Source organism: Lepidothrix coronata, unplaced genomic scaffold (genome assembly GCF_001604755.1).
Source record: "Lepidothrix coronata isolate B3197 unplaced genomic scaffold, Lepidothrix_coronata-1.0 Scaffold96, whole genome shotgun sequence".
Lineage (NCBI taxonomy): Eukaryota > Metazoa > Chordata > Aves > Passeriformes > Pipridae > Lepidothrix > Lepidothrix coronata.
The window spans coordinates 1,125,914-1,147,940 of record NW_016690276.1 but is presented as its reverse complement, the minus strand read 5'-3'; the positions used below and the strand labels follow the sequence as shown (position 1 = coordinate 1,147,940).

At 41.6% G+C, this 22,027-nt stretch overlaps 1 protein-coding gene across 2 annotated transcripts in view; it reads left to right on the top strand.

The window, feature by feature from the left end:
• The window catches only part of UNC5C (unc-5 netrin receptor C), a 255,164-nt gene that overhangs the window by 222,243 nt on the left and 10,894 nt on the right, over positions 1-22,027 (top strand). The window contains exons 8-13 of one of the 2 annotated variants that reach the window (XM_017822255.1): positions 1,076-1,132; positions 2,575-2,766; positions 3,976-4,320; positions 7,519-7,606; positions 16,570-16,738; positions 19,075-19,308. In XM_017822255.1, the coding sequence (XP_017677744.1) occupies positions 1,076-1,132; positions 2,575-2,766; positions 3,976-4,320; positions 7,519-7,606; positions 16,570-16,738; positions 19,075-19,308 (1,085 nt within the window). The remainder of the gene's footprint in view (positions 1-1,075; positions 1,133-2,574; positions 2,767-3,975; positions 4,321-7,518; positions 7,607-16,569; positions 16,739-19,074; positions 19,309-22,027) is intronic. The other variant, XM_017822256.1, reaches the window with a different exon arrangement.

Genomic DNA, 22,027 nt, shown 5'->3' with positions numbered 1-22,027 from the left:
TGAGCTCCTTGCAAGCATGATCCAAGGGGAAGGGGTGAAATTCCCTTTAAAAGAACAGAAGGGGAGATATTGGAGGAGAGGTACCTTCTGTCTTACACTGACTCTAATCCCATCCCAGACAGTGACTCCCTTGCTTAGTTTGGATTTGTCATTTACCTTTCCAGCAGCATGGGACTAGGAGCATTTCACTTCTTTCCCATATGGATGGAAAGAAGCTGTGAGATGCTTAGTGAGTTCACAGGACTCATATGCGAACTAACAGCCTGCTGTGCTGTGAGGGCTGCAGGAAGAAAAGAAACAATAGACAAAAGAAATGATATCTCTTATTTATCCATTCAGAAATACATCTATAAATTATGTTATGATTTTGTCAATATATGGTGCTAGCAAAGATTTCAAATAAGTAATGTTCCAGCCTCAGGGGCCTTATTGATTTTGTAACAATTTCAAAGAAAAACCACTCATTTTACCATTTGCTGACAAATTCTTTGCTCCCTAAGGAATTCCTATTGAACATGTGTTAAAGACAGGATAAAATAATTTTAAGGAAATGCAGAGAGATAGCTTTGTGCATAGACTCTGCTCAGCAAATGGGTATTTAACCTCTGACCAGTGACAACAGGTCTCCTTTAGCTCTATTAGATCAACAGCAAGCTATTATAATTAAATATAAAAACTGTTTAGAGCCTCACCGAGCATGTCCTGGGAATTAAAGCATATGGCAGGGATAAGGATAAAAAGACTTTCCATATGCTAATGACCCTTGCTGTCTGAAATATATTAGATCCATTAGAGTTTATGCTCAATAAAAGGAAGACTTTAAGCACTCCAAAGTTAGTGACTCGAGACTGATTTTGGCTTAGAAATTCAATCTGCCTGCTTATTAATTCTTAGTAAGGCTCTGGAGGAGAGAGGGGATACAAAATCATAATTCTGTGCTGTATCAGAATTTTAAAGTGCCATCAGTTTCTTTTCCTTTTTTTTTTTTTTTAATTAAACTATTTTTCATGCTTCACTTTTTTGTTCTCCTCATTTGATTTTCTTCCCATTTTTGTTTAATTTCTTTCTTTTTAAGGTTTCATTTATCCTATTTCAACTGAACAGAGAACCCAGAATGAATATGGATTTTCTTGTAAGTTTACTGTTTGATTTTATGTTCCTGGATGCTGATTTGATGCTGTTCCTTGAGTCAAGCTTTACTGTTAGCTCTGTGTAACTCGGCAAAGAGGGGCCTATTCAGCAGAGTAAGTGACATGCTGCTTGCTTGACAGCAGTCACAGTGTTTTGCTGTCTGCAGGTTGGCACAGAATGATAAGGACACGAGGGAAATAGGAGAAGATGCTGCCTCAGAGACTGAAACTGTAGAGAATGAACCATCTTCTCATTAAAATTTCCTTAGCAAATGGAAGAAATGTGGTGGAAGGGTAACTTTTCTTTGAGCCAGAACTCAGATATCTGCTTCCTGAACTGCTGGGTTAAAAATGGGATGCTTCAAATTTGGTAAATTGGAGGTCTGATAGCCAGGAGCTTACAGAGATTGATCACTCCCTTTCTACATCTACCAGCTCTCACCTTTTCATCTGGAGGGCAACTTGGCTTAAATGGCTAGAAGAAATAAAATAAAAGTGATTTCACATGTTTCAAACTAACAAAAATGGGGTACTAAAAAGTCTGATTTGTTTTTGCACTTCCTTTTTTCATTAGGCTATTTCTAAAACTGGGATTCTTCACTGTATAGAAACACATCAAATTTTGATCACATATTCAGACCTTTTGGAAAAAAATGTCTGGTGGATAATGATGCTAGAGATTAGCTTGGAATTGGTGCTGATGGTACGGTATAAGCAGCTAGTAGAAATATCATAGCCATTTTCTCACAAGACAGGTCAAATAAATCTGGGTTCCTTTTGGTAAATTACCACCTTCTTTCTTTTGCCTGCTTCTGCTTTTATCCAAATATGTATGTGTTAATGCCGATGATGAGAATTCAATGTTTGATTCTCTGCTTCACTAGTCTATTTTTTTTAAGGCAAATGGCCTTTAAAATTACAATTAAATGACAAATTACAATTAAAAAAAACCCCAAACTCAAAGATAGTGATATTACAGGTATTCCATAGGAAAGGGAAATTTTGGGTTCCTTTATTTTTTAAAAGTAAAATATAAAGCTTCTGAAGTCTAAAAATGCACAGTATGGTTTTTTATCAGATAAACTTCTAAATACCAGTATTATGACACTATGTCACTAAGGCATACCATCTTACTTCATAGGGTGAATTTGGTTCATGAGACTAAGTCTGTAACGTGTTGTGCTGAGTAGTTCACACCCTGAGTACTAGATAGATGAATGAGTAGATAGGGAAAGAGTTAGAACACAGGTTAGAGAGAAATCAAAGATTGTTTTCCATCAAAAGAGCATACACCTGTTATATGATCTTGGAAATGGATTTTAAATTGTCCTATAAAAGAGGTAGTAAATATCTGCAGGAAACAAGAGTAATAAAACTGTGTTTTCTTGAAAGTCCCTGTGAGGAGCACACATTTCATCAAGGTTCCTGGCCTCTCTCCCTCTAGCTGCTCCTGACTCGGATGACGTTGCTCTCTACGTCGGGATCGTCATAGCCGTGATCGTGTGCCTGGCTATTTCCGTGGCTGTGGCCCTGTTCGTCTATCGCAAGAACCATCGTGACTTTGAGTCAGATATCATTGACTCCTCAGCGCTAAATGGGGGATTTCAACCTGTTAACATCAAGGCTGCAAGGCAAGGTTAGTTTTCATTTCACTGCATTTTGACCAATTCAGGGAGGTACTGTAAGGTTGTGTTCTCTTGGGCTGCATGAATGATACTCACTGGATGCTTGTTGACACTTGATAAAAGGGAGAAAGATCCATATTCATTTGTTTCTGATAATCAAGTGCTCAAAACCCATGTTGGCATTTTTCAGATGTGTTCAAGAGTATAAAGCAGAGATATTTAACTTCTGAAGAGAGAAATGAATGTGAGAGTGAAACACAGAAACATTTATGGGAATGTAGGTCCAGCTCAAATTTAAATCAAAGGCAAAGCTCTGATAGAAACAAGAGTGATAATACAGTAATTGTATCACATCTTCCTCCCCTTTATTTCTCTAATAGCCTTTTTTCCTGTGCTCTGTTTCCACAGGTATAAGTAGTAGTTTGAGAAGGACTGTGCATTTCAATAGACAATGTAGAAAAAGTTGTGGTAGAACATCATTTAATAACAAGCATTTTTATCACTGGTGCATAACAGCTTTATTATTTCCACACTTCACTGGCCAGAAAAAAACACTCAAAAGGTAGTGCTGCCTTTTTCAAGACCCATATTTAGTCTGAAGAGTTCTTCTTTTTTGCCCATATCTACTCCAGAAGAATAAATCAAAGAGTTAAGATGACAAGAGAGTTGTCATGTGGAAGATTACCAGAAGTGTTGTTTTCTTTGCTGGAGAAACTTTTAATGTGAATCTCAAAAAAGTGTAATGCAGGTACTAATCCCTCACTGCAGGGAGTTGTGGACATGATGGCTTCGTAGGCCTGTTGTGTCTTTTATTTCAGGAATGCTGTCATTAGACCAGTTAGATAAAATATTGCATAGCATTTAGGAAGGGGATATTAGTTAAAAACTAGATCTACTAGATGAGGAAAACATCTAGTTCTGGTGCTAAGCATGTCGTATTTGAAATCTTAGTGCGCCCTGGAAAAATAATCCCAGTGAAAAATCTTCATAGCAGAAACATGCTGTAATTTTGTATGACAATTGGATTCCATAGCAGCTGGAATACAACCCCTGGGAGTTTGCTGGAAGGATGCGTGGAAATGGAGATGCAGGTCAGGGACTTTGAGTATCTGAACCTTTGGAATAAAAGGCAAAATGCAGAATGCAAACCCAAATTGTTCCTCAGAACAGTGTCATCAGAATAGAAGTAATATGGTTCTTCCTTCTCATTTCCTTTGCAGACCTCCTGGCAGTGCCACCAGACCTCACTTCTGCTGCAGCCATGTACAGGGGTCCTGTTTATGCCTTGCATGATGTCTCTGATAAAATCCCAATGACCAATTCTCCAATCCTGGACCCGCTCCCTAACTTGAAGATCAAGGTTTATAATACCTCTGGTGCAGTCACTCCCCAGGATGAACTTTCTGACTTCTCCTCCAAGCTGTCCCCACAGATTACACAGTCTCTTCTGGAGAATGAGACCCTGAATATGAAGAACCAGAGCCTTGCTCGGCAAACTGACCCATCGTGCACTGCATTTGGGACCTTCAACTCCTTAGGAGGTCACCTAGTAATTCCCAATTCAGGTAAGTGCTAGCCATGTTGGCTTAAAGGTACAGTTGTTCTGTGGGTTTAAGTGGAGTTAGCGTGCTTTTTTATGTGTGGGACAAAAGTCCACACCTGGGACTCTGCCTTTTCTTTGATTAAACAACCGAATGGTGCTTTTTTCCCCTTCTTTTGCTTCTACCAAAGGACTTCAAATATTTTCTACCCAAAGTCCTGGCCACCTTTTAAACACTACAGGCTTGAGGAAGAGTGGCTGTAGAGCTGCCTAGCGGAAAAGAACCTGGGGGTGCTGGTCAACAGTCAGCTAAACATGAACCAGCAGTGTGCCCAGGTGGCCAAGAAGGCCAAAGGCATCCTGGCTTGGATCAGAAATAGTGAGCCCGGCAGGACTAGGGAAGTGATCATTCCATTGTACCACAAAGACCACAACTCAAATACTGTGTTCAGTTTTGGGCCCCTCACTACAAGAGCACAACTCTTGGGAGTAGCAGCTGAGGGAGCTGGGGTTGTTTAGCCTGGAAGAAAGGAGGGGACCTTATCACTTTATATAACCACCTGAAAGGAGGCTGTAACAAGATGGGAGTCAGTCTCTTCTCCCAAGTAACAGTTAAGGACATGATCTAGTGGTGAATGTGGTGTTGCTAGGTTAATGGTTGGACTTGATGATCTTAGAGGTCTTTTCCAACCTAAATCATTCTGTGATTCTAAACAGGGCTCTTAGCTACTTTCTGAGTCATGCAAGGCCTCAGACCTTCATTGTGTGAAATGAAATTCAGCATTACCTTTTCCTTTCCTGCAGTCCTAGAAAAGGGGCCTCAATACAGTAAGCCTCTATTTTGTCATCACACATGAAAAAGGACAAAATAATTTAAAAAAAATCAGTTGTTCCACTTCCAATTCATTGAAGACTATGTGTAATTGACAGCAGAATACTATTTTTGGAAGTAGTAGGTTTTTTACCTGCACACATTATATACCCAAGGAAAATAAGGCCCAAGAGTGTCTTTTCCATATTTCTCTCCTTGTTGTATGTATTGTTGACTTCCTTTACAACTAGGAAATGGAGAGACTGAGCATTGAGGGCCTGTTAATGTAATTGCAAAGCGCTGCTCAGTCTTTGTCATATGGAATGAAGCTGGGCTTCTGGGCCCCTTCAGGCCACCTTGGCACTGGAAGCAGTTTCAGAGCATCCAGGGAGCTGTTGGGCAGCCTTGGGAGAGCTCAGCTCTTGCAGACAGATCTTTTTAACCAGAGCCACAATGCTGTTTTGTTCCTAAATGAAGCATTGATGTTCAAAGGAAGTTCAGCACCTGGATGTTCCAGTGGGTTTAGTATGATACCAAAGAGCAGCATTAACATTTGAAGTGAGGATAAATCACATGCATACAGTGTTGGGTGGGGGGATATGCAGGCTACACAGCGGTCAGGAATACCCCTGCCCAATTTCTCTGAATTCAGGTAGGACCACAGCACATGTGAGACCACAGCTCACAGCTTGGCCATTTTACAGCAAGTGCCCTGAGCAAGGAGATAGTGCCTTGTCTCCTGCTCCTTTGCTGGATCATTTCTTATTTGTTGATGGAGATTGGAGAAAGCAAAATGCCTAGGTGGCCCGGGACCTAGGTGGTTTTGTCTTTCCAGGATACAGTCACACATAGCCCAAGAAGCAGTCAAAAGTAGTTGGAGCCATGACCCTCCTCTCTGAGCTACTGTGGAATAGGAGGAAAAAATATCTCTTAAATTTAGGTGAAAGCTGAACTACTTCAGTAAATCTGGTGCTGACTGCTGAGCAATGTTGAAAATTTGTGCTATACAGTCTTGGATTTCACATTTTTCTAAGTAGCAGCTGAAGGTAGATATTAATACTCAGGTTTCTTATGCCATGGTGGTGCACATTATCAGCAAAGTCTATTAGTCACATTTAATTCACATATATTAATATCAATTTGTGAACAGAAAAAGTTCAATGCTGTAATCCCTTCAAAATGGTTAAAGTAATGATTTTGTAAAATAAAGCAATCCATCTACTGCTACCAGTGCCACTTCTAGATGTATGTATATCCTCCTTGTGGCGTGATCAAAGCCCTTCACTTGCGCTACGCCTACACTGTTATAACTACGAACGTGCACAGATTAGGTTGTAACAGGCCTGTAAACAAACAAATGCCAGAAGGCATTTGTGGAAAATGTTTTCCTAGCTAATCCCTCCCCTTCAAAACCAGGTATGGGACTGAGCACCTGTACACCAACACATGGGAGGTCTTCAGTGTAACCAAACCACGTATGCTAAAGAAAAGAGACAGGGCTGTGCAAGGGGTCTATAAAGACTCTCCTGTGTAAATATGTATAAATAATCTGCCCGTAGATTTGTTTTCAGCTATGTAGTAATAACTGTATTCAAATCCTTGCCGCTGATATCCAGCTAATCCACATCTGCAAAGACAGCTGGCTGAGATATGTCCAGAAGAGTGAAATAGCTGGTTGGTGGGCTATGTTTATTGTGTAGTGACAAGACATTTCTGCAATGGTAGTAATGTAAGAGCAGTGTTTTTTAATCAAGTGTGCAGCAAATCATTACTGAAAAGGGCATTGAGCATATTTGCCCACATTTTTTTCAAGGCTGGATACCCCAGTTTTGAGCCACTTTATGGGACTAGGCACATTAACAGTGCCAAGAAATCCAATTTTGTCTCCAAGGTACTCTTGGAGCTGAGCACAGTAAAAGACAGGATGCTAGGCACAAGAAACCATCTTTCAGGAAACAACTAGTTCTTGTTGTTTCCTGGGACAGTGCTCCACTGCTTTTCTTTCCTGATTTTAATTAAGTAAGAATTGCCTAGGGAGAGATGTCTGTCCCATTACAGCTGTTGGAAATTTTAGTCAGAGTTGTTTGTTTTTCCATCACTTTACAAGGTAAGCAACAGCGTAGCCATCTGTCTGCTCTTTAAATAAAATAAAAGGGAAGAAAATCCTCTTCTCCACTCCCTTGTTTCCATGCGGATGCAAAGGGGAGTGAGAACAGGCAGCTGTATGCTGGAGACACCAGGGTTACAGTAGATACTTTTTCTCCCAATGAAATCATTTAGAGTCTGCTGGTTAGGTTGGCTGAAAATCTGGCATTTCAGGCTTCATCTTCTGCCTCTCCTGTCACTCCTCTTCACAGACCCACTTGCCCTTTTTTCTCCATTTTTACCTTTTGTGTCTCTTCTGTTCTGCAGGAGTAAGCTTGCTGATCCCAGCAGGGGCCGTTCCACAAGGGAGAGTCTATGAAATGTATCTGACAGTTCACAGAAAGGAGAACATGAGGTAAAAAACTGCCTTTATTTTCTTCTGCATTAACAGAGGGGGAAAATGTAGTAACTAAAGACCTGTAGTAACTAAAGACCATATGCTTATGCAAAGCCTACTGCGTTGAAGCTGTTTGCTGACTTGGAGTTAAACGCAAGCAAAGCCAAGGATAAACTTTGCCATGAAACCAGCTCAGACTTTTGCTTTTATAACCAAGAGTTGTACTCTGCAGCAAGCCCTCAGTCTGGGGGGATGCTGAATCACCGTGGAGAGGAAAATGTGCCAGCATGAGTTTGGTACAGCAGAAAAGGTGTGAGGTAACCTCTTGATAAAGACCAGTGCTGCAAAGGAGAAAGGAGCAGTGGAGCAAGGTGACAAATCAGCTCAGCAGAGGGGACAGGTGCCTAAGCACCTGACTTGGAAAATCTCCTCTCCTATTAGAGTGAAGGTGAATTTTTATTTTACCCTTCATGGGCTTGGCTAGTCATGCAGTGAGGAGATGGAGCCGAAGGTTTTGGTGTCCTCCACCTCCTTGCTGCTTAGCCCCAGACAACGCACACCAAGGGCCACCCAGAGCCAATGCTGGGATGACCCCTGTTGTTGTCACCTGTTATCTGCATGTGTAGCCAGTTCATATTCTAGATCTTAATATCTCCTGCATGATCTGGCAACCCTGACATAAAAAAAAAAGACTTGTAATAAAAAGGCCAAAATACCATCTGAAGCCATTTAGAAAACCCTAATGAAGAGAAAGGTGAGATCTTAGGCTGCAGAATGGACTCATGCACAAAGGCTGAATGGCAAATGTGAAACTAAGGCTGTCATTACACGGTACTTTGCCTCTTTCTCTTCTTCATAGCTAGATATGTTTTTTGGCTCAGCCTCTTAATAGCTTTTATTATGTGCTAAGCCGCAGCTGTTTATACAGTGTGTGATATTGAACACTATTCTTTAGCTTGGTAGTCTTTCACTCAAGCTAAAATAATCTGCTTAAAGAAAAATTAAGCAATCCTCCCACCCACCCTTTTGCATACATTATTCATCGCGTGCTCTTTGAAAATAGCTAATTGCAGCTACAGAAAAATGTCTCTGTTCAGAGCTAGTATTGATTCTATTCCTATTACTTTTGGCTGTGTTTTAAAGACATTTACAAGCAGTATTGAAAAAGACTCTTTTCTGAAGAAGGAAAAAAAAATAAAATCAGATGGCATCCCCTGTTATTCAACTTGCCTCTAAATTTCTCTTTCTAAAATACCTAATTCTTAAAAAACAAAAACACAAACAAAATTTAAAAAAAAAATTTCATTCCTATAAGGAGCTATATGTGCAATTATTTCCTTTCTAGCCAGTTATGGAGGGAATCCTTGTTTCCTTATTCATGCAGCTGTGGACAACTAATGTCACATGCTAGTCTAATTTATTTTCCTCAAGGATCATAAAGCCTTCTCTGCATGCTCTGTGTTAGCTGTTACTCAGCAAGTCACACAGGGAATAGAAGGATAGGTTAACCTGTATTGGGAAAAGCATGGTTGGAGAGGTTCTGCCTGCCAAACTGAACAAGTATGCCAAAGTACACCTGCAGAAGTGAACAAAAAGGTGTGAGCCCTCACTTACAGTGAAGACTTTAGAAGTGGTTTCTTTCCCAAGGAGAGAGCAGAGAGCAGGCTGCCTTGGCCGTGGGGCAGCAGGGCCTCATCATGTTGTGGTGGTATCACTTTCTCGGTGCACCGACTCCAGTTGCTTATTTGGTTTGTGGCAGTTTTTTAGCTGCCCACAAGCATACCAAGCTTTTCCTACTCTTGGAAACCAGCTTTTTCTAGGACACGTAAAATGGAGCTCATCAGGTGTTGTCTAGATCACTCAGAATGGAATATTCACTAAAAAGGGCTTAAACATGACAGAACTGTAGCATCTTCCCATGTTACCTTCTCCTTTTTCCCAGGTGCCAAGGAGCAGAAATGGGTGGGTGGCACCCAGCTGTATCTGTCTCCTGCTGCAGGACCTGTTACTAAATGCTTCACTTGATGTAGCAGAGCTGCAGCTCAGTCAAAGCTGCTTTTTCTGACTACATGGGCCACAGATGTTGCTTCATATAATTGGAGTCATATGGGTACCACAAGTTACTGTGTGGTGTAATTATTTTTTAAATCTGCTACTACAGTCTTACACTGCTCTAGCAGAGAGTGATAGTCCCCAATAAGGACTAGCTGCAGACATTCACTTTTGTGGCCAAGCGGTAACAGCAGTGTGTTCAACAAACCCTGTGAGACCCTGTATTTATTTTCATGAGCACAGTGTAAATGTGTACAGGTTGAAAAGTCCTGTTATGTGTTGATGTAGTTTGAGAGGGGACACATAGGAAATTATAAAAATGGGTGTTATAATCAGAAGTAAAGTCAGGGTCTTGTTTTTGATATTACAGCTACCACTGAGGTGAGAATGTGGTCTCCATAGCACTACCATGGTGAAACCAGTGCAGCAGCAGAGAGGTTCCCCATCACAGATCACGGATTTCCAGCAACTTAAGATTTAGCTCACACAACTACTTCTGAACAGTCAAGCTGAAACAGAAAATCTGTTATCTCTCAGACTCCTGCAAATTCCCCCTTTTCTTTTCCTTTCTTTGTTTTCTTAATATATTTCACCAGTCTCTGAAAGGTATAGTACAGAAATTTGAGAGACTTCAAGATCCAGTAATGTCACTCTTTGTGTTGCCTTGTGAATTAGTTAGGAGTGCTTTCTGAGACACTCTATTTATTCCATTTCATATTCATCAAAGCACGTGAGCACCGTAAAAGCATTATCCTTCTGCAGTGAATTGGGGTTGTGGTAGCTTGCAGTAGACACCACTTGGAGGCAGTTGTTTTCTCTAAGTGTGTTAGCATACTTGTGGCACAGTGGGCTTTCTTTTTTACTAGACTGATACTCTAGGAGGTTGTTATTCCTGCTTCTGTCCTGCAAGCTCACCCTCATTCTACCTGTCATTTGGAGCAGGATGGATGACAAGCAGCTACTGGGCTCCGATCCCTGGCTGGTGTGCTGACCTCATGAAATGATCCATGTGTTTTATGAAGTGGCTACAGTGGGGAAAAGGATATATGGGTGTTTGTACACATATATGTATATGTGTGTGTTTATATATATATATATGTAACTGAAAAAATGACAAACCCATTTCACAGCTATCAGACGGGTTTCTGTCTTGAAGCTCAGTGGATTTTTCAGTGGTGATCAGATGCTTGCTTCCTTAGTCTGGGGAAGTGTGACCAACTTTGAGATTTGCAAGAAGGGGTTCCTGTTTGAGCTGTGGTTTCATCTGTAAAATAAGCACATTGTGGTGACCGGTACCTGGTAAGAGCCTGTTCCCATGAGCATCTGTGAGAGCCTAGGTCTTACATGGCTAAGGGTTAAATAGCATGAGTGTAAACCTCCAACCTCCAATATTTTCTTTACTGCCTCAGGTTAAAAAACAAATGTAGCTGTGAGCTAAATTAGTGGAGCTGTGTGCTTCCTTCAGAAACATCTGGCAGTGGTCAGTGCTAGATGGGGTCTGGCTCTTGATGGACCACTGGTTTTATCTTATATGGCAGTTCCCGTGTTCCTGTGTGAACCCCTGCCGAGCTTGCACAGCTTTAGGTGGAGCTGCTCTTGCATACTCTAATCACAGGCAAGAACTGCACTAAACAGACACAGCACTGTGAAGGACACTTCTGTATAATCCATCACACAGGAGGTGTTGCAAATGAGAGTGGATGTCGCTGTGCCCACAAAATGTGAGAACCCTGAAGAATAGAGTAAGCAGCGCTCCTGAAGATCTTGATGGAAGACACACATAAATGTGCAAATTCCAAATTAGCTACCTAAAAAGAGAGAAGGGTCAGGTAAGCCTTGCCAGGATTTGTATCAATGGCTTTATAGCATAGACATAGAGTGTACATTAAAGTCAAGCAGCTGATCAATGAGTTTGATCCAAGGAGCAATGTTGCCTTTTTCACCGGTAAACTTTAAGCTTAGTGATGTAAAATAAAAGAAATTGAAATCTTCCACATCTCGTTTCTTCGCCTTCCTTCTGTATCTCAGTTGCATAAACAAAATTACTTTGCAGCTCCAGAAGACAATTTCATGAACTGCCAGTCTCTGTAATAGAAAAATTCAACATAAAAAAGATCAGCGCATGAGCAAAAAGGGAGAACAAACTTTTCAGATTATTTTCCTTCTAAAGTTAGGCTGGCAAAAGAACTAGGGTCAGTAGAGGATATTAAGTTTGAAACTTAAAAAGGAACACATATTAAAAAATAAAGACCAAACAATTTTATTTCTCCAGAAAGGAGAAATAAAATATCTTCCCTCTAACTTCTGGCTAAGCTGTGTAGAAGGGTTGCCATCTGTTGCTACAAGGTAACCATTCCTCTCTCCCTTCTCCATCTCGTGCTTCCTGAGCTGCTGTGATCGCCTGTAGCATGTACACATGGTGGTAGGGAGAACAATATAGTCCCACTGAGCAGCAGAGATTTATCTAGTTGTGCTTACATCTGCTGTCTGACAGCTACCCTAATGAATATGGTCTGGCTTATTACAGGGAGACAGTTTTGAATGTGTAATCCCATTAAAGACACAAATTTGATTGTGAAGGGACCAGATATAGTGAATAAAAGTTTGTTTGCTTTTAAATATAAGTTGACTGTTCTTGATAAGCTGTGAGGCATGGGCAAACATCTTAAAATATCTGAAGACTTTCCAGTTACTGTTAGGGCCTTCTAATAAAAATGCTAAACAGTGAATTGAATTTTAGTCTCAGGTCTTTGTAAAACAAAAACATCTCTTTGACATACAACTTATATCATGGTCATACACCATGTCTTTGGAGTCGTGCAGCTGAAAGTGCAAGTCTCCTCTAATAAATTGTCCCAAGACTGCTGAAAGCCTAAAGCGAAGCACATATGGGTGGGGTTTTGGGAGCATTTGGGTTTAGGGTTCTTTTTTGGATAACAGCCTAAAAGTAGGTTCTGACCTGCAGTTTTCAAGATGTCTATTTATAGATCTTTCTGGTTTAGAGGAGCTAACTCCCTTGCTTTATATGCTCCCCTGTGTCTCTGTGCTGGATCTCCTGCGATCTGTAGCACATAAATCACAATGTTGGATCACAACAGGCACTCCTCTAGGCTGGGATCCTGGCTTTGCTGGTGCTGCAACTCCTGCTTTGGGAAAAGGAAGAAAATTGCCCATAATGAGTGACTACACAATAACTTGTCTTCAGGGGAATTTGTTGTTTACTAATTCCATCAATTAGTGTTGGGTTCATGCTTTGAAGCAGAAAGATTAATATCTCTTGTATAATATATCTTGTCTACTGCATCTGTTTCTGTTCTCATTAGCTATAGTAAGGCATAATCCTTTTGTTTTAAAATGGAAATTGAAAACAGTGAGAAGTGAGAAAAAAATCTATCAAGAGATTTTCGTTTATTTGTCCTGTCAGTTGTCACAGAGCATCTCTCTGCTCTATGGGTGCCATTGGGTTGTTTAGCCTCATTCCCCTGAATTTCAGGTGTTTATTTCTGAGATCTTGTTGCAATCTCTAAACACCCTGCTACCTGCAGTCATGTTGGAGCTGGATAGGAAAGGGAATATCACTGTGGTGTGCTCTGACATGCATTGTCCCATACAACACCAGAAATCAGATTTCCTTTTTACCACTGTATCACATTACAAGTTGATGCCTGCTGCGTTGCAGCAAGATCACCTGAAATCTTGTTCAGTTTTATTTCTTTCTTTGCTACCAAATAACTCTTTGGAATTTGTTTTGCTCTAGCGTGAGCTGCTGTACAATTAATAGGATTTTATTTCCTTCTCATATTTTTACCCTCTCTGGAACTTTTGCATTATTTTCTGGCTCCCACTGTTACTTGCAATGATTCCTTATTAATTGTTACCTGTAAATGTAATGATCGTGTTGCTATTTGCATTGTTTTCCACATTGCGAGTAGAACTCCTGGCCTCACAGTAGTCGTAGAGAGGTTTAGCATGGACTTGAATAGAGCTGGGATTTCATCTAAACAGTGTCACTGACCCATTTCACAGCACTCGAGAACTTCTCTGCAACTCATTACATATCAATTTTTAAAGGTTTATCTGTATGAGGTGGATGGTGGAGAGTCATTAGGACTGGCAGGTGTTCAGTAATTTTGTTATATCAGTCTGATGTGTATCTGGTCGGGAATTTGGGTCTTAAAGTCAGGCACCCCCACAACTGGCCTGTTTTTCTGCTCTTCACTAATCAGACTGTCCTGTATCATAAATAGCCAGGTCACAACCATGCCTACCTCATCCAGTAAATCTCATAAGTCTGGTGACAAAGATACTGTTTAACAACTTGGGTAAAAAATATTAGGCCTTGATATTTTTCACATGTCCTTCGTATTCTTGTATACACCTCCCATCTCAGTTGCTCAATATGCAGCACATTCCAACTTGGTGTTGTGTATGATTTTTTTATACTTTTCCTAATCGGATATAAAATGTCGCAGCATAGAATCATGCCCTTCATTGGAGTCCTAAAATTTGACAGTTAACAAAATTTTGCCATGGAGCAGTGACTAAGCTTGACTTTACTTGGAGACAATTTTGGACTATCTGATTTATCAGTACTGTATTATTTTTTAATGACCTTCTGGGTTTTTTGAACCACATGCATCAGTGCTTGTTGATTTTTACTCATTTTTCACCTAAAAGGCACTGTATTTTTTTTTATGGCAATCATGATATATTCACTCCTATATTCTTTTTAACTGCCGGGTTTGTAATTCAGTCCAGAAAAATATGATAACTTGTATTTTTTTTCCTTCCTTTTACTTGGGTCAGTCCTTTTAGATGAAGTTAGGTTAACCAGATGATTAAGTCTATAGTTGGTCATATCTGTAGCTTTCCAGACAAATATTGTAATTTTGAGAGATCTTTCTCATAAGACACTATGGTTTCTTTGAAATGTCTTGAATTAGACTGTAGGAGAATGTTCAAATGTCCACTAATGCCCAAGGTCAATGACCATTAAAAACCACCACCACACTGTGTTTTCTAGGCTTCTTGTTGCTTCTTATGAAAAAAATAGCAAAGTAAATGAGTTGGAAAAAACCGAATGTGGTAGTGAAAAACTGTTCCATGATTTATTCAGTCTGGTCTTGCAAGAGAGTGATACCTCATCTTCTTAATCTGAATCCAGAGATTCCCTGGGGTATGCAAGAGGAGATAGACTATCTGTTAGTGTTTCATTTGTTTTGTGTACTGTTTGTTAGGCTAAAATTGCTGGTGTAATACATGATAGCTGTCCAGATTGTTATACTTTACATCTTTTTTAGAAAGGCATCTATATCACAGCTGTTTGTTTCCAGTCCATCGATTTTCAGAAACAATTGTTCAGTCATTTAGTAAACTCATCAGTTAATTTCCACAGATGCATATCATCTGGATTTACTGATTTGCATACAGTTAAATTTTTCAATGACAGACCTTTTTTTTCTCAAATGTCATAAAAACTTCCCACAACATCTGTAGCAACAAGGGACAGTTTTCAAAAGTGCCTTCACCCCATTTTGAAAAAAGATTTTGTGAAAGTTTGTCTTTCATTTTATGTGAGATTAATGGGATAGGCAGGGAGAAGTAAGGAAGACAAAATTAGATTATACCTGTGAACACAGATTTGCAATAGCCAGAATAGGTGCAATAAATTGGATATCAAAATAGCTTCTGTCCTAAATTGGCTTCTTTGAAAACATTATCTAAGATTACAGCTACGTTCTTTGGTCTTTCATTTGGTAAAGACAGAGACTTGCAGAAATAAACAGTGATGTTGTCTCCACGAGTTTCCCTAAGAGCAATGCAAATATATTCTCATTTGTAAATGCAGCAAGGGATTCTCATTTGTAAATCCAGCAAAGGAACCCTTTGCTGGAGCAGAGGATGTGAGGTCCCGTGGGCAGATCTGGAGTTTAAGCGCAGATCACACTGAATGCTTTTAATCTCTCACTTGCTGTTTTCTGGATCATGAACTTGTCCTCTATTATTTAGGGAGGCAGTTGATGAGGCACATTCAGCTGTATTTGTCATACACCAGATGTCAGGATAGTTAAAGTCACTTGTGCTTCCTCTTGTTTTAAGCTCCTCAGCAGCTGGTCTGGGATGGTTTGCACATGCACACATGTGTGCACACACATGCACACTATCATTTAAAAACTACAGTGTACACTGTGTATCCTAAATATTAACATGATTTTCCATAACACCCATTCCTAGTGACTGGCAGCAAGCACACTGGATAATAACTGTGTTTTTAACTGATTTGGGCTTTGAGAGTGTGTTTTGCCCTTTGCACTATCCCTTACCATCCCTTCATCCTTTCTCCATCACTGCCAGTGATGCCTACTCCCTGCAGGCATATTTGCAATAGCCATTCTAGTAGATCCGAATGCCTTTTAAGTAAAATGGAGCATCAGTGAGTTTGGTGATAACTCAGAACTCAAACTGCACATCTCCACTTAAGAGGTTTCAGACAGGCTTATTAGTTCATTGTCTTCCTCTGTTCTTCATTTTTCTCTGTCCTGACACTAAATAGTCCTCCCATGTAGTGCTTACAAGAGCCACCGTTCATTTTTGTGTGTTGCTGAACTACAAAATGCAGCAGTGACCACATTTTGGCAGTGGGTGAAGTGAAGCTTCTGCATACCATCTGCAAGGATCCTTCAAGATCAGCAAATGTGATCTATAATCTGCTGACACCTAAGCCTGCATTTTGACCAATGAGTGACATTTGGCAAAAAAAATTGAAAACAAATTTGGATTTGAAAAAATAAAGGAAAACTAAAACCTCCTGTTTTGCCTGCACAATCTTTTTATTTTAAGAGAAGGATTTTTTATTTTTACATACTCAAATGAACCTTTTTGTCTTTTTCAACTCACTTAATGTATCCATCTTTCTGTCTCCTCATCAGGCCGCCTGTAGAAGACAGTCAAACCCTGCTGACACCAGTGGTGAGCTGTGGCCCACCAGGAGCCCTGCTAACCCGGCCCGTCATTTTAACCATGCACCACTGCGCAGAACCAAACACAGAGGACTGGCAGATCCAGCTGAAGCACCAGGCTGCCCAGGGACCATGGGAGGTGAGGTTCTGGAGCTCCAGCCTGTGTGCTGACTGAATGAAGGGCTCTCTGCTAGTCTTTCACTTCCCTTTCTGAACCTAGATGCCTGTATTTTGGTTTTCCATGTGAGATACTTGGCTGTTACAGGCAGGCAGGAGTGCCCTTCAGCACTAGGTATCTAAGCTGCCCAGTGCCCACACAGAGATGCTATCTTGAGGCAGTTTGACACTTCTAGTTCTAGGTATTTTCCATGCAATAGCCTTCATCACCAGATTTTGGCACTTAAGCTACTGATTGTGGCAGGATATTGTGCCAAAGTCATGGGATCAGAAGAAATATATAAGATAAAAATCAGTGCCTGGAAACAATTTCTGTCTTGACTCTAGAAATAAGAATGGATTTTTACAGAATAGTTTTCACTCTCCTGGCTTTTTGTCTGTTTTCAAGAAAGGGAAAATAAGGCTGCAAATTATCTCCTTCAGCGCCAAGACATCATCCAGCTAAATAAAATGTATAGGCCTTATCTTTCTTTCCTTTTTCCCTCCTAAGATGTTGGTGGAGATCATTTGATTCAGTTCATGCAGCCAGTATTGAATTCCGGACCTTGAAAAGTCAGGGGAGCAGAGCAAGCATTGTTGGGTAGTGCAGGCTTGGTGGGAGCCTGATGTGGTTCTTTGCCAGCAGTGTAGCTGGAGAATGTCCCAAGGCAGTGTGGCACAAGGATCTTCCCGCTGTAACTGGAGCATAAAGTGATGCTTTCAGCAAGTCTGGGCCATCCTGACAGAGCCCTCCTCTCCAGCCCTGTGCTCCTAGGTACCTGCTGCCACCAGTTTGGTCTCATAATTAGTTTGGCAAGGGCCCTTTCTCCTACCAGTAGGCTTAATAAGGTCAGGGTGGCTTCTGAAGGCAGTTGGGCTGACAACAGCAAAAGTGCCATGTCTGACATTGCCTTCAAAAGCCTGTTGTGTGTGTCCCCCTGCCTGTGGCACTGGCTTTTCCTCATGCTGGGAGGGAGCATGAAGCAAAACCAGGTCTATCTCGCCAACTAATCCACACCCCACCAGCCTGACTCTTGGCACTGCACATATGTTCCTTATTTATGCCTGTGTGTTACTGGCATTCCTTCATTTTCTCCCCCATCCTTCTGCCCTTGACAGAGGTTGCTCTGCCGGCCACGCACACACTGGCACTAGTGCAGCCTCCGCAGCATCCACAGGGGCCCTGGCCATCACACAGCCACCTTCTTCTCTCAGTTCTAGAGCAGCTCCTCGAAGCTGAGCCTCACACACAGACACAAGCACAAACACACACACATACACACATTCATGCACAACCCCTGCAACACTCGAGACCAGCACCTTCTGCCAGAGCCAGGAGCTGGCATGGCCATGGGGAGGTGCAGTCAGCAGTAGCACCTTGCCCTCCAAAAAGATTGTGCCACCCCTGAAAACATGTCAGATTTGCCTTCCCTGAGACTAGGGTGCCCAAGGTTAGTGCCAAATATCAGTTGAGTGTACTACTGCCAGGTGTGTACATTGTGCTGCAGACCTGCAGGCAGCAGGGATGAAGCAGGCAAGTTGTGCTGAGCATCATGTAGCACGTGGTGGCTTTGCTAGAGGCAGCTGTCATCTGCTGCTACTCTTTTGCTTCTGCGCTCCCTCAAAGCCATTCAAAGCACCTTGTGTTGCGTGCAGGATAATACTTGCAGGGTTGAATGGAGAAATTAGCAGGGGAGATGTTTTCCTGCACGCCCAGGGTGGGGAGGTCAGGCATTCAGGCTGTATGTATTTTTTTTCTTCGCCCTGCAGTCTCGTCACGGAGGATTATTCTGGAGAAGCAGCAGGTGATATTTCATGTAGATGTGGCATTTGGCCATTGTAGGGGTTACTTCCCTTCCTTGAGTTTTTATAACTCCTTATTGTCATGCTTAGGAAGTAAAGAGCAGTTATTTATTCAACACGCCTGAGACTACTAGTGTTAAATCATGGTCACTAAATTATTAGTTCTGCAATATATTTTTCAATGAAGTCTTGGTGATATTTTCATTATTTGCCTGACTCTGCCCAGGGCTTTAAAAGCAGATGCGGGGCCCAAAGGAAGGAGTTCCAAGTCTTAAGGGAGGGAGGGCAGGAGGAATTGTCTACCACCAACATCGCCACTGGCACCCCAGAGAAATCATGTCCTCTCTGTGCCTACACAGGAGAAAAGCTGGAAGCAGGAATTTTATTCTTGATTAATCTAAAGTGCAAACAGCAAAGACTTTTTGCATCATCCAGGCTTGAAAGGGGCATTGCTGCCTCAAAGGAGAGCAAACTGTGAGGGATCACATGCACTAATTTGGCCTCTTTCTCCCTTAGGATGTGGTGGTGGTTGGGGAGGAAAATTTCACCACTCCATGCTATATCCAGCTGGACCCAGAGGCCTGCCATATCCTGACAGAAACCCTCAGCACGTATGCCTTGGTGGGACAATCAATCACCAAAGCAGCAGCCAAACGTCTCAAACTGGCCATCTTTGGACCACTGTCCTGCTCTTCGCTGGAGTACAGCATCCGGGTCTACTGCCTTGATGACACACAGGATGCCCTTAAGGTGACTGTTGATCTCTTGCTTGCTTTCCCTGTCCCTCTCCAGATGTATGAAGACTGCAGTGATAGTGGTGATTAGATCCTCTGCTCCATATATTCACTCTCCCTGGATTATTTTTCTGATTAGAAGAAGAGCTTGGCAGCAAGCTGCTGTTTTACAGTTTAACCTCCACATGCTATAAATTGTCCTTTGCATAGGGATCTCATGCTGTTTTCTGCCCACCAGTCTTTTTTCCTTTGTTTACCTGTATCATATCCTGAATCCTAAGGTTTTTGCATTATTAAAAGGCCATAAGGTACACAGGGCTTCATTCGTTATTCATGTATTTTTAATGCTAAGTGCCAGCTCCCCAGAGATGGAGAAACATATAAATGCTTCTTTGTAAATAGATGATAATGATAAAAGAAGCTTCTGGCCCGTTAATCACTGCCTGCTTTCGTACTGCTTTATTACACCTCTTTGCGTGCAGTTTTTTGTGTTGGGAATTCACAACTGAAATAAACCAAAGCTGTTGCTATCCCTAAATATATAACCTTACTCTTCCTGCATAATTCTGGCATGCACACAAACACATGCTCACTACATACAGATGAGCATATAGATAACCATAATTGCTGTTTCTCTTTATAAATACCTGTATTTATACCAATGGTATGTATAATAGACTCATGAAATACTTAGCTCCAGCTGCACATGCAAGAAGGGAGTTTATTAAAAGATGTTTTGGATTTTTTTACTGTAACCAATGCAATTTCACAAATGCCTCTTTGCAGCAAAATGAGTTCAAAGCCTGACTAAGCAGAGTCATCCTGGTGCTGTATATGCTTTTTTTCCCCTCAGCTCTGCATGGGAATTATGAGGATTTAAACCCACATACACTGGCTGGGAGATGTTTGTGTTTCTCAGAGCAGTGACTTCCATGACCGCGAGTAGCACGCTTAGTTTTCCTCCCCGATACTATCCGATATCAAGTTTTGCCTGCCTAGGCTTTGCTGGGAGTATACTCTTTCATTATATGTAAGAAAGGCAGCCAAGTATAAGGGTTGAAGCAGGCACATCGTGACTTAGGCATGGTTTTGTCTGTACAGGGCCTGGCAGTTTGACCTCTTTCGCTGCAGTGGTGTTGTCAGCCTTTTAGAAACAATTATTTTCCCTGGTCTGATTTCCCTTTTGTTTTTCCTCCATAAAAAAAAAGTGAAAAGGATGTTTCATAGCAATCAAGCTTCAAAAGCCCTGACAGTTTTATGTCTGTGCTGCATAATACAATTTTCCACGGGTTCTACAAGGCCTGAGGTAATAATAAGTGAGTCGGAGAGCCCTTGGACAGCCAGCTAATGCAGTCAGAGCTGAGGAATCTAATTAGGTGTTACTCAAGAGCTGTTGGTCTGTTTCTAATAGACTGTAAGGGAGAGTTGTGAGGTAAAGTTAATCCAATTCGGTACGACAGTAGAAGGGATCAGGAGAGGCACAGACCCACACAGAGGGACAGGCTTCATCTGAGAAGCTGCAACCAACATTTGGGAGGGCAGCAAGTCAATCCTTGGACTTCTACTGCAGGTAGACCCCAAAGTGAAATCATTTGTAATTTTGTGAGGAAAGGTGAGCAAAGTCAGGAAGCCACCATCCCACTCATACCTGCTACTTTTTTTACAGCAAGTTCATGCATTTTAATTTTCTTTTTTTTTTGGCATATCTACCCTAAGACTGGAAGGCTACCCATGGAGTTCAAGATGCAGCTGTCTGGTGGTTTGCAGGAGGACAAGCACACATACTTGCTGACCACAGACACTTACAAAAGTATCAGTTGCCATTCTTTGGAAATGAAAGGTCTAGCGAAGGTGAAGGTTTAAAAAAAAAGGAGCCTAGTAAACTAGCTGTAGATGAGTAAAATAGATGTAGATGAAAGGGTTGACTATGAACTCGTGTATAAACTGGTGCGTATGAACCAGTGCATACAAACCACTTTGTACTAACTATCCCTGTGATACAGACTCAAACTATGACTACTGAGAAAGAAAACAAAAGGTTGGGGTGTTTGCCACGTGCTTTCACAGCAGCTGATACCACAGCAGCCCTGGTGGTGCAGGGGAGATATCCTTAGCACTGCTATATTGCCAAAGGGAAGGCACTCACTGGGCAATCACCACTGGGAGTGTGGGACACGGCATGCAGACAGGGCTGGGCCAGTAGATCCTGAAGTTACAAGTATTTTGGAGAGGGAGGAAAAGTTGCAGACAGCAGGCAAGGCACCAGCTACAGCATCCCGGTGTCTCGAGGCTGGCTGCTCTGGACAAAGCATGGCAGGGGGGGAAGAGCAGCGTGAGATGTTCCCACACTGAAATGTCTGAGGTTTGGAAGGGTCTTTGTAGGGAATTATGTGTATTTTAATAGACAACCAAATGCATTCTGTTATTATTTACAACTAGGAATGAGTGTGCCATATGCTGAATGTGTCTTAACAGCCACCAAAGGAAGACAAGTATTTGCAGTATAAAACACAGTGCAGTGTTTATCCAGCAGAAGCTTCCCTCTCATCATGCAGAGTAAGCACTTGCTGCTGAACTGCCAGCATCTGCAGTACAGTAGGAAAGTGTAATGACTTCTCATCAATAAGGACTCAGTTATTGTGGGAGCAACTTAGTGAGGTTCCTGGGGGCTGCAAAGCAGTGTGGGCTCAGCGCTGATCACACATGCAGCACCCTCTGCCCCTCAGGTCCCAAGC